The sequence below is a fragment of the Notamacropus eugenii genome, chromosome 2, assembly GCF_028372415.1.
Source record: "Notamacropus eugenii isolate mMacEug1 chromosome 2, mMacEug1.pri_v2, whole genome shotgun sequence".
In the NCBI taxonomy this organism is placed as follows: Eukaryota; Metazoa; Chordata; class Mammalia; order Diprotodontia; family Macropodidae; genus Notamacropus; species Notamacropus eugenii.
Window position 1 is genome coordinate 191,987,267 of NC_092873.1, and position 12,735 is coordinate 192,000,001.

Sequence of the window (12,735 nt, forward strand, 5' to 3'; positions counted from 1 at the left end):
ACAACTGATACATTATTTTTTCACAAATGGAGAAAATGATGGGGGAAAAGTTGTACTTTAATTGAGGCCATCATACATTATTTTTCACAAATGGTGAAAATGATGGGGGGTCTGAAGGGGAAAGCAGAACTATTTTATAGTTTATATTTTATAAAATGTAGTCAACTGTAACTGATGCTTATGAGAGAAATTTATACTGAGAGAAAATCTGGTATTTAAGAATCATGGATCCGAGGAATCTTATGAGATACCTTGTCCCCATTTCATTTCATTAACATTCATTAAGCCTTGTTATGTCCAAGGCATAGGCACACTATGTACTGGAGATAAAGGCAGAAATGGTAGTCCCTACCTTCAGGTAGGTTTACATTCTACCTCCAGTGTGGTAGTAGTGTTATACTCGTTTGTGATGAGACTGAAATAGCTGGAAGTGATGAAGAAATTAGAGCCGCCTCATGAGGGAGTGGATCCATGAGTACTTATTGAGGGATGCCCAGAGGAGATTTCTGATCAAGGACCAGTTGGCCTAGATGATCTCTGACATTCTGGGAAGCTCAATGAATCTGATGGCACCAAGCTTTGTTTTCCTACACAGGAGGGGCCCGATGGCCTCCAGCTCCTGCCTTTCAATCAGCCAAGGAGTGGGAGGACACACACCGGGAGGTGTGGCAGCTGCCCTGTGAGAACTAGATCCTTCCAGCTGACAAGAGCCAGGGGCAGGGGGAGGGGTCGGGCAGGAGTGGGTAAAGGAAGGAAACAGATGCCATCTGTTCTTCTACTGCTTTATTGCTTCATGGTTTTCCCTCTCCCCTGTGCATATATTTGACTTCTGCCACATGTGTGACAAAAATCTTATTTATTTATTTTTGTAAATAACCTTGGAATTGCAGCATTTAAGTCACATAATAAAGAGATAGCGCTGTATAGACAGTAACACATTTATACACAACTTGAGAAACGTTATAATATCTACTCCTTGTAGAAAAAAGTTGAGCTCACAGTACAATGGTCAACAAGAAAGACGTGGGTGGAGTCAGATTCTTCCTTGAATGCTCCTTAATTTTAGTTTATGATATGGAAAGACAAAGTTAGAAGGACCAGATCAGCTAATGGGAGGGGAAAGTGTGCCCAACTATTTGGATATTTCTATCCATTTGCTATCACTAATAATCTCATAGCTACAGAGAGGTTGGCAAGATCTCCCAGGATGCCTTAGTTTTCACTTTGTAAAGTTTTTTTTCAAACTGTTTTAAAAGCTCTAACCCATCTCAAAACAAATTAGGGGAGGTGGCATGGCACAGTGTTAGGAGAATTTGACAATAAATCAGAAAGCCTTCCTCCTGACCCTATCTCTGACACTAACTGGCTGTGTTTCTGGGGACAAGACATTTCCCTCACTGAGCCCCTGGTTCACCATCTGTAAACTGAGGGCGTAGGACCAGGTCCCTTATCACTCGAATGTCCTGTGGCTCTAAACAGGATAAATGGAAACATCGAGAGGAAAGAAGAGATGAACTGAGCCTGTTTCAGAATTCAGCATTAAAGGGCATTAACAGGCGATATAGGGAACTGAAGAATGGAGTGAAGGCTACATGTATATATGTGTGTTTATATACTCACATATACACGTATGTAGAGAGACAGAGAGTGATAGAGGGAAAGAGAGAGCTAGGAGGGGGCTGGGGGAGGGATATAATACTACTGTTAATCTAAACCCCACAATCTCCCTCCTCAATTCAGATGTGCTTGATAACCTCCATTCATTATGCTTCCCACAGTGGCTATTCCAGACTTTCCTTTTTCTCTTCAGGTCTCCTATATAAATCCCTCCTTCCACCCTCATAGTTTTATACTTTACTGAAGAGAACTTCCCTTCCTCTGTATTACAAGGCCCCTTTAAATCATTCACCAGGCTCTTACTGCTCCTCTCTGATGCAGAGGCTGCCATCCCCTCTACTTAAACCTTGATCCCAGATTCTTCTGGGATCTCCCAGATTGCTCCCACAATTATCCCTCTTCTCCCTCTAATGTTCCATTCCTCCCTTTGCACTAGTTTTTTCCCTGCTGCCTACAAACACTCCCAGGTTTCCCTTATCTTTAAAAAAATCAGTCACCCCTTACTTGGCCATACAACCTCTCAAGCTACTCTCCCTTCTCTCTTCCTTTTCACAGCCAAACTTTACCAAAAAAATGATTAACACTCATTGTGTCTACTTCTTCTCCTCTTATTTCTCAACTCTTTGGAATATGGCTTCCTACAAATGAAACTTCTCTCTTCAAAGCTGATAATGATCTTTAATTGCCAAATCTGGTGGCCTAGTCTCACCAGACTTCATCCTTCTCTCGAGTTCTCTACAATATTTGACCTATATGCTTGATTACCTTCTCCTGGATATTCTCTCCTCTCTCTTGGTTCTTCCCTCCCACCTATCTGACCACTTCTTCTGGATCATTATCTATATTCCACCCTTAACTGTGGGAGTGCCCCGAGGCTCTATACTAGGCCCTTTTCTCTCTATGTTCTTTTGTAAGCTGCTATGGGTTTAAATCTCATTCTGAATTTATCTATGCACCTTGAGTATATTTCTTGAGCTCCAGTCCTATGTCACAAATTGGCTAGTAAACATTTTTAATTGGATGTCCCAAGACATTTCAAATTCAATATGTCTGAAACAGAACTTATTACCTTTCTCCCAAACTCACCATCCTTCTAAAGTTCCGTTGCTATTGAGGTCATCATCATCCTTCTAGTTACCCAGATTTGCAACTTTAGTGTAATCCCAGGTTCCTCATGCTCATTCATCTCAGATGTCCAACCAGGTAAGCAGTCTTATAGTTTCTACTTCTCTGGTATCTTTAACATCTGGGCCCTTTTATGCACATGACCAAAACCCTGGTTCAGGCACACGTCACTTCTCTGTACTAGCGCCTCGACTCTGTCCCTTCTCCAATCCATTTTCTACTTTCAAAAGCACAGATCCAAACACAGGTAACTAACTACACTACTTAATAAACTCTAGAGGCTTTCTAATCATTTCTAAGGTCAAACGTAGACTTCTCTGTCTGGCATTTAAAGGCCTTCACAATCTACTTCTAACTTACCTCTGTAGCTTTCTTAGACTCTATGCCCCTTCAGGCTCTCTTTGGAGCGGCAAAATTGCCCATCTTATTGTTCCTCAGACAACATCCAGTCTTTTTTCCTTTGTAGAGGTTTTCTCCCCTACCTGGAACACACTCCTTCCTCACTGTTTCTTCTCAGAGTCCCTGGTTTACTTCAAAGCTCATGTCAAACATTATCTCCTATTTGAGGTCTTTCTTCCTCTCCCCTAAGCTTCTAGTACCTTCTTCCCATTATCATGTTCTTATGTTTACATATTTATTTTGTATGTATGTTGAAATAATTGTGTGTGTATGCACACGTACAACTTTTACTTGTGGGTGCATGTGCGTATATACACACACACACAAATATTACTTGTACTTGTTTGTGTATATATGTGTATACATACACAAACATGATGGATATGCAATATATAATGTATATGCTTACATAATTGTATATATACAAGTATAATTATGTATATATATATATACACACATACACACATGCAGATAGGTATGTATATTCATACACACACGCACAAACAAAAAAGAAACATTCCCTGCCCTCAATCAGCATACATTCTACAGGAGGAAACAGCATGTGTATAGATGTGTGTGTATGTGTGTGTGTGTGTGTGTGTGTGTGTGTGTGTGTGTGTGTGTGTACACATATGGGCAGGTAGATGGCATAGCAGATGGAGCACAAGCCCTGGAGTCAGGAAGACTCATCTGAAAAAAAAAGCTGAAAACGTAAATTGGAACCAGACTGTGGAAGTCCATGAATAACACAATAAAGGGTATTTTTACTGCCTCCAGAGGGTGGTAGGTTCACTCTTCCCTTCACTGAAAAAGGTCTTTAAGTGGAAGCTAATAACTTATTGAGATGTGCATACATGCACAAGCGCGCGCACGCACACACACACACACACACACACACACACACATATGTGGTATGGTCAATAGAGTGCCAGACTCATCTTTCTGAGTTCAAATCTGGCCTCAGACACTTGCTGGCTGTGTGACTCTGGGCAAGTCACTTAACCCTGTTTGCCTCAGTTTTCTCATCTATAAAATGAGCTGGACAAGGAAATGGCAAAACACTCCAGTATCTTTTCCAAGAAAACTCCAAATGGGGACACAAAGAATTGAATATTACTGAAATGACTGAACAAGAACACATGTACGCATCCATCCATCTATCCATCCATCCATCCATCTATATGTGTAAATGTTTACCTTGTGTATACATGCACACATATTGTTTCTTCCTATAGAATGAAAGCTGATTGAGGGATGTTCCTTTGTTTTTCTTTATATACCCAATGCCTAGAATAGGGCCTGGCATAAGGTAAGCACTTGCTTGATAGTAACCAAGAAGCAATCTGATAAAAACAGTAGGAGACATGAACTCTGAGTCAGGAGATATGGATTCTGATCTGAGCTCCAAATCCTGAGGGACACTTATTAGCACCATTAGTGACCATGTACAAATCACTCAACCCCTCTGTGCCTCAGTTTAGCATGCTAACATAGTAGCTGGAATTGATAGCTCTTACAGGTTCACAAGCACTTCCATGTTACTTTGCACTACAATGTTATTTCATCTTCACCGCAACCCTGAAAGGTCAGTATATTTATTATACCCATTTCACAGGTGAGATAACAGAGTCGGAGAAATCAAGAGACTTGTTCAGGGTCACACTTATTAGCTAATAAGTGTTAAGAGGCAGAATATGAACCCAGGTCTCTTTTAACTCAAAGTCCAGTGCTCTTTCTGAGATGCTGTTGCCACCAGGGGCTTGTGAGGAAAGGGTTCTATAAACCTCAGAGGCTCAGAAATCTAGAGTTGAAATGAGGTCCTTTCATTTTCTAGAGAAGATAATGGAAGCCCAGGTAGATTACGGTCACACAAATACATCAGAGGGGAGATCTGAACCCAGATCTTCTGATTCCAGAATTAATCCTTTCCCGCTGTACCACACAAATGTGAGTTTCTTAGAATAATTTCTCACAAATGCTGCATGGAAAGCGCAAACCTAAATAATGTGACAACAGCATTCTAAACCTCTCCCTCTCCCACTAGACTCTTCCCCCACACTTAGTAATGAATTTTGATTCATGGATGTTAATGAACACCTGTGGGTAAGTAGACAAGACTTCAGGGATCCAAGTGAGTTATCTGCCTAAAGTGAGCATGAGAAAGCAAGTTTTCTCATCCTAGAGTGGCACATTTCCATCGACCTTCCCTAGATTTGAGTTCACTGAGAAGGTTTGGGTTTTCAGCTCACTAGCAAAATGGAACTGTTAGTGCCTATGACTGTTCACTGTCAATACCTTTCCCCCTTTTTCATTTTCTCCGGAGGCAAGGGATATAAATAGTGCAACCTCTACAGCTGGGTGGCCCAGGGTATAGAGTGTTGGGCCCAGAGTCAGGAAGACCTGAGTTCAAATCCAAACTAAGACACTTACCAGCTGTGTGATCCTGGGCAAGTCACTTAACTTCCATTTGTCTCAGTTTCCTCAACTATTAAACAGAGATAATAACAGCACCTGCCTCCTAGGGTTGTTGCGCATATCAAATGAGATCACATTTGTATAAAATACTAGTCCTCTCCAGTACCTCCTTTCTACTTCTATCCTCATGATCTCCCAACCTATGGAGTAGCCGAGAACCATTTTAGGCAGAGCCCAGCTTTCTCACTGTGTGAAGACTGGGAATACATAGTGGGAGTCTGGTCTTTGCTGGAATGATGCTGGCAAGACCACTAACCAGAGTGAAAATAAAAGCAAGCCAGAGTTGAGCATCTATGAAAGAAACTCCTACCTGGCTTCTCTTCCACTTACTAGTGATGGCACTAGTCAAGAGAAACCAATCTTTGGGGAAAGGCTTTCCTTACCATACATATTCCCCTACTATTTTCTAGGGAGCTTAGATTTGAGCAGAGGACTCTAATCTACATACTGATTCAGTCAGATTTCATCTCTTCTAGGTAAAATTTGGAGCCTGAGGTGGGGATGTGATCATTATTTCCTTTATCCTTTAAAAGAAGAAATTTCAGGCAAGAGTATACTAACCAATACCAATACTAAGCTAAGCCTGGCATAAAATGTATTTATAAAATGCAAATGTGCCACCAGTTATGTACCATTTGTTCTTTTAAACCCTCCTCTTCTGCTTCCCCAGGGCTCCTGATGACCACATTTAAAATATGTACATCGCGGTCACACACTGGAGTGGGTGAGATCTCTTCTCTTCCCATCTTACAAAGGTTTCAGTCACTCACAAAATTACATTGTTTGGAAACGCCCCTGCAAATCTCACTAATTGGAATGTTTAAGAGTTTTGAAAACAGAAGGAATTTGTTGTCTGCTCTGAGGTCTTAGAGAGTGGAACGTCTGAAATGTGTGGGGGGGAATTCTCTAGGCAGTGCCTAGTGTAGGCAGCCAAGTCATGTGCCAGGCTTTTGAAACTATGGATGGATAGGGGAGGATGCTTGGCTATTGTGGGGTACTTCAAAAACTCTGGAGGTGTAGTTTCATGGGACACTGCATGGGGTCACTAATTGCGTTTGTTTTCCCAAATTTATATTGCTCTGGCTTGCTTAATTGGCTGAGTGCTTCCACTGCCTTCCTCACATCTGGAAAAGCTAAGAATGGATAGCACAAAAATCTCTTCCCCAAAGCCAAAGGCATGCGCATTCCTCAAGGGCGCTTCCCAAACTTACGAGCTGTTAAGTATTTGAAACTTTTCTCCTTTATGAAAACTCAGGTCATCTTCTGTTCGTGCTTCATAGTCATAAAGGGCCACAAAAAGGGTTACACCTGGGAAAAGAAAACAAACCAAAAGCAGAGATTACAGAAGAAGGCACTGATTCAAAGAAATGAGTCCCATTTCCTCCTCCCTGCCAACAGAAAAAAGTTATGAACTAAAATAGCTCACTTCTCCCTAAAGCTCTTGGCAGTGGTGATATGGTTAAATATTGCTTCATCACACCACAAGGCCTTTACAAGATATAATATCACAATTAATATGTGGGAAAGTGAATTATTGGGTCAATCAGCATTTATTAAATGCCTACTATATGCCACATTCTGTGCTAAGTGCCATTGAGGTGCTCACAGTCTTAAAAGGGGTGACAGTATGAAAACAAATATGTACCAACATTTGTATATTTGCTTGCTGTATCTACTAGGCTTAATTTACTTTGCAAACTTTGTTCAAGGAAACACAAATCTGATCTGTACACATCTTCTCTGAATGAACGTGAGATGACTTTTTGTTTTTTGCATGAGCCTTGTTACTTTATTGGGATAGGGAATTCCTCACGAGGAACTCCCTTTACCAAAGCAAACTTCTAGTCTTACAGAGTTGCCTGGAGAGGGGGAAGCACACTAAAATATGAAATAGCTTGCCTGGCATAAGTCTGAGACAAGACTTGAAGGCAGGCATATGGTTCATTCTTTGTATTTATCTCCCCAGTGCTTTGCTTATGGAAATGAGCATTTCATAAGTACTCACTGATTTAATGAATTGATTGCAACAATAACTTGTTTTGTTGAAGGACTAAGCAAAATTGGCTTTCTCTTGGTTATAGCAATATTTACTCTGATACTAGATCTTATTAGGGTACATTTTAATTGAATATAAGCTCCTTGAAGTCAGGCACTATTTCATTTTTGTCTCTGTATCTATCACCTAGGACAGTGCCTGGCATATAGGAACCAAATAGAGAGGTTGGCTGATTGATGGTCTGATATAACCTAGAGTTACTCCTATAATCCATTTCAGAATGGGTGCTCAATGCTACCTCCATTGAAAATAGGTGTGGCTGTTGCTGGTGTAAAGGTCAATTTCATTTAAAGATGCTACATGGTGCATTTCATTGAAAAAGACTTTGCCCTTACTCATTTGTCCATAACTAGTGTACTGCTGCCAAAAGAGAGATCTTTTTGCATCATAGTATATACTTTGTGGGGCAGCTAGGTGGCACAGTGGATAGAGTACAGGAGGACCTGAGTTCATATCTGACCTCAGACACTTACTAGCTGTATGACCCTGGGCAAGTCACTTAACCTCGACTGTATGGATTACATACTCCATATATATGTACACACACACACACACACACACACACACACACACACACACACACGCACACACACACACACTGCTTTGAACAGAAAAGAGTGTCTAGTCTTTCTTTCCTGTTGGGTCAATTTTCTAATTCTCTTTGCTCTGGCTTCTCAATTAAATTTCCCCACACTTCAAAGTGCCTGTGATGGCAAGAAGAACTCTTGGAACAGGTCTTTCTCTGTCATTCAATAAGGAACTCTGCAACTGAGGTAGTTTCAAGACAACAGATGTGCCAATGAGACCATTCAAAACATTAGGGGGGCACGTGGTACTGAATCTTTCAATTCTGTCCAAAAAGGGATGTCCTGTGGGAAAATTGGTATTCATCAGGTATGCAGTCTGACCATGCAAAAGGAGACTCATTTGGCAATCATTTTCTTATCTTCAGGTTTCTTTGAATGGTTAGAAAAGAGGCTATTTGGTATGTTGCTGAAAAATGGGCCTCTTGGGTGTCTGAATGATCATTCACCCTGATCATCTCACGGAACATACAAATAGGTCACTAAATTTATATTAAGAAAGTCTTATTTTGTGTCATGGATGGCATTTTAGGGCCCATGACTAAATTTCTCTTTCCCTCTTCTATAAAATCAATCAATTAATATGTACTAAAGAATACTATATGCAAGGCAATGTGTTATTCAAGTACAACCTCTATCCTTGCCCTTGTGAACCTTGTAATCTCCTTGGGGAAGTAGGGTATACATGTATGCACACATACACATACATACATATATGTACATGTGTATATACATACATGTACATACACTCACACAATCTACACATAGTTTCATTTGGACTTGACCTGCAATTTCATTAATATAGAGAATTCCTGGTAAGGAAATACCCTCTACCCATACAGGTTTATAAGTCTCCTGTAATCAATAGACCTGGAAGTTTGCCTGGGATACTGAGTAAGTGGCTTATCCAGGGGCATATAATTAGCATATATCAGAGGTATGATATGAATCCAGGTAGTCATGAATCTGGGGTTGGCTCTTAATTCTATCCACTGTATCATACTACCTCTTATTCATAATATCCAGATATGAAGCAAAAGATCATTAATAGTGCAAGGCAGCAAAACTTATCCATGCTACTTCTCAATTTATTTTTGGATTTCATGCTGTGATGGGAGTAAGATAGTATCTTATTCTTAGATTAGGGCTGGTGACAACAGATTCTCTTGCATTCTAGAAAAATATATAAACATGATTTCAATGACTTGTATATCTAATTACAAGAATTCCTACTCTGTGTGGTTGAGTTATCTGAGAGGGTGTCTACACAAACAGGTATGAATTGACAAAATTAAGTGTCACAGATTGCTAGAGAACATGGGAGATTATGCTGCCCTCTTTTTTTTTTGGCCAGGCACCATTTTGGCTATATGAAAGCACCTTAAATCAATGATTCTTAGCATTTTTTGTGTTACGGATGTCTTTGGAAGTCTAGTGAAATGTACAGACTCCTTTCAGGACAATGTTTTAAAATACACATAATGCATAGAATTGCAAAGGAAACCAATTCCACTAAAATATAGTTATCAAAACATAAAAAAAATCCAACCCTAAGTTCATGGGCTCCAGGTTGAGAAGCCCTGCTTTAAATATGTGTAAACCAATTGATTGATTTATTCATTCCTGCACGAATGAAGGGCGGTGGAAGACAGGCTATGGGGCCTGCCCTTTTTCTTCTCTCCTCCAAGCCAATCTTCTCTCTTCTGCATTCATGCTTGATCAAGGTTGTTGGGATGAATAGCCTGAGAACCTGTCTCTAGAATTCATCCTTTTAAGGAAAGTTACATTCATCATGAAGTCAAATGATCATTGTGAGGTAAGCATTGCTTTTCCCCCTGTACAGCCGGTGCTCAGAGAGCTGGGTGGTTGGAGTTAGTTCAGTAAGTGAACTAGGTGTGTCCAATTTTGCCTTTCAAGATATACTCCCTTTGTAAACTAAGTATACTCCCTTTTTAAAATTAATTAAGTAAATTAATTAAGTACGGCATGGACACAGGATGAGAAGGGACAAAGGTAAGGAAAGAAGACATTCTTATTTCAAATATCATCTGAATGAAGAGGGTAAGGGATGAGGGGCTGAAATCAGGCTTATTTGCACTAGCACAATGCTTGTTGAGCAAACTATAGGTACTCAATAAATATTTGATAGATGGATGGAGAAGATTCCATATTCTTCAAAGTTTTTCTAATAAATGAAGTAAAGTCAGATAAAACATCAACCAGTGGAAAAGTTTTAGAAAACAAAAGTTTATAAAAATGAATGAAGAAACATTCTGGCATCTTGGCAAAGAAATACCCAACACTGGACAAAGTATTAGTTAATAAGCAAATATGACAGTGAAATATGAATGTAAGGTAGGAAAATGAAGATCTGAGAATATGATAATTGACTTAGCAGGACATGCAAAGCTATTTTTAAATGCATATAATATATAAGATTGCAAAATGATTAAATGCATATAATAAATAGGACCGCAAAAGGAAATCAATTGTATTGAACGATATTTATTGAAACAAAAAAAACCAGCCTAAGTTCATGGACTCTAGGCTGAGGATCCCTGCCTTAAATATACTCTTTTGCCAAGAACTGTAGATGGGTAACTTAGAATAAACAACAGAAATGAATGGGTAAGTCATAGGAAGAGACTGGGGGATGAGGGAAACAGCAAAGACTGAATAAGCCTATAATCTCCTAGTCTGAGGATTAAGGGAGAAATAAAAAAGATAAGAGGGAAAACTCTAAAGTTGATATTGGCAGGGTAGTGAACAGCCCATACAGGCAAGTGGACCATTTTGATAAGGTCCACCTAGTCTCCCAGAAAGAGTTTCTAAGATAATGCTTTATTTGGAGGGTGAGGGCCAGAGATTTTTTTCTTTTCTCATCTCTTTGATATTTTGACTTGAACTTCAAATGAAACACTGAGCCCCACCCATTTCCTCTTATAGTCCTCAGATCCAAATCTTAAAAGTGGAAGAATGGATTTCCTCCAGTGTTTTCATCTCTGGGATTCAGTGACTCTCAACAAAGAGGAAGTCTTTGGGGTTCAAGGATTAAACTGCACACCACTCAAAAGTAAACAGCCAATGCTGGGGGCCTACCTGTTCCTCCTCTGGTACGCAAGGTCCCGGTGTGAGAAGAAGAATTGACACCACCAAAGACAGTTAGCCCTTGGCCACCGGCTGCATGGAAGTTGTTGTAGTTGGGGATGGACGTCACGCCAAAACTAGGGTAATGCTGGGGAGTGGGGTCTGTCCCATAGCGATAGCCAGAGCTCTGGTTTAAGCTGCCATCCCTCTCCTCTGTCAGTTTGGCTGCTTCTTTATCCTTACATTGGACACAGCCCATTCTCTAAATTCCTACAAAGACAAAGAAGGCAGAGCAGGAGGCATGTTAACATCAGTGGTCACCATACTTATATGAACTTGCTTAGTTCATGACTCAACAGATGGCTGGCATTCACAAGGCTGCTGTAAGCATTCTCTTGGACAATTTTAGTCTAGTGAGAGACATGAGCAAAAAAATCCTCCTCCTCCATTGCAAATAGCTCTGGTTCAGGCTCTCATCTCTTCTTACCTAGCCTATTAATAACTGCTTCCTAACTGGTCTTCTTGCCATAAGTTTATCCTTCTTTAATTTATCCTTCAAATGGCTACCTATGGGCCTTTTTTGGATCACACCAGTCTTCTATTCCCACACTACTGCCCTCTGAATGCAGTGGCAGGACTGAACAGGGGGTGTTATTGATACATTTTCTGGGCTTTGAGTCAAGCAGACCTGGTTTTAAATCCTACTTCTGATAGAAGTGTAATGAAAAGTCACTCAAACTTTCTGAGCCTCAGTTTCCGCATCTGTAAAATGGGGATGCTGATACCTGTAGTATTTGCCTCAGGGGATGGATATAACATGTTTTGTAAACTTCAAATCGCTATATAAAAATTATCATCATTGTAAAATCTCAGAGCTGGAAGGAAACTCACAGGTTATCTCGGCTTAACTGTATCTGTACAGATACAACATTTCTGATGAAGTGTTATCCGTCTATATGTGTGTATGTATATGCATGTATATATATGTGTATATATAGCCACTTATTTTATATATGCATATATATATGCATATATACGTATATATAGATGTATCTATCTATATAATTGTTCAGTCATTTTTCAGTTGTGTCTGACTCTTTGTGACCCGTCATTTCCTTCTCTAGTTTATTTTACAGATGAGGAAACTCAGGTAAACAGGGTTAAGTGACTAGCTCACGGTCACACAGTTAGTAAGTATCTGAGGCCAGATTTGAATGAGGAAGATGAGTCTTCCTGACTCTACGCCCGGCACTCTATCCACTATACCACAGTGTGGGGTGCCCTTCCAGTGATGGGAGGAATGAACCTACCAGCCTCTAGAGGCAGTAAAAACCTTTTATTGTATTATCTTTGGACATCCACAGTCTGGTTCCAAATGACCTTGTCAGCTTT

At 40.1% G+C, this 12,735-nt stretch overlaps 1 protein-coding gene across 6 annotated transcripts in view; it reads right to left on the reverse strand.

The window, feature by feature from the left end:
• Positions 1-12,735, reverse strand: part of FYN (FYN proto-oncogene, Src family tyrosine kinase) — a 296,371-nt gene that overhangs the window by 75,616 nt on the left and 208,020 nt on the right. For all 6 annotated transcript variants that reach the window (XM_072637648.1, XM_072637647.1, XM_072637645.1 and 3 more), the window contains 2 exons: positions 11,356-11,613; positions 6,828-6,924 (listed from right to left, as the gene is read on the reverse strand). In XM_072637648.1, coding sequence (XP_072493749.1) covers positions 6,828-6,924; positions 11,356-11,602 — 344 coding nt within the window. In that variant the 5' untranslated portion in view covers positions 11,603-11,613. The remainder of the gene's footprint in view (positions 1-6,827; positions 6,925-11,355; positions 11,614-12,735) is intronic.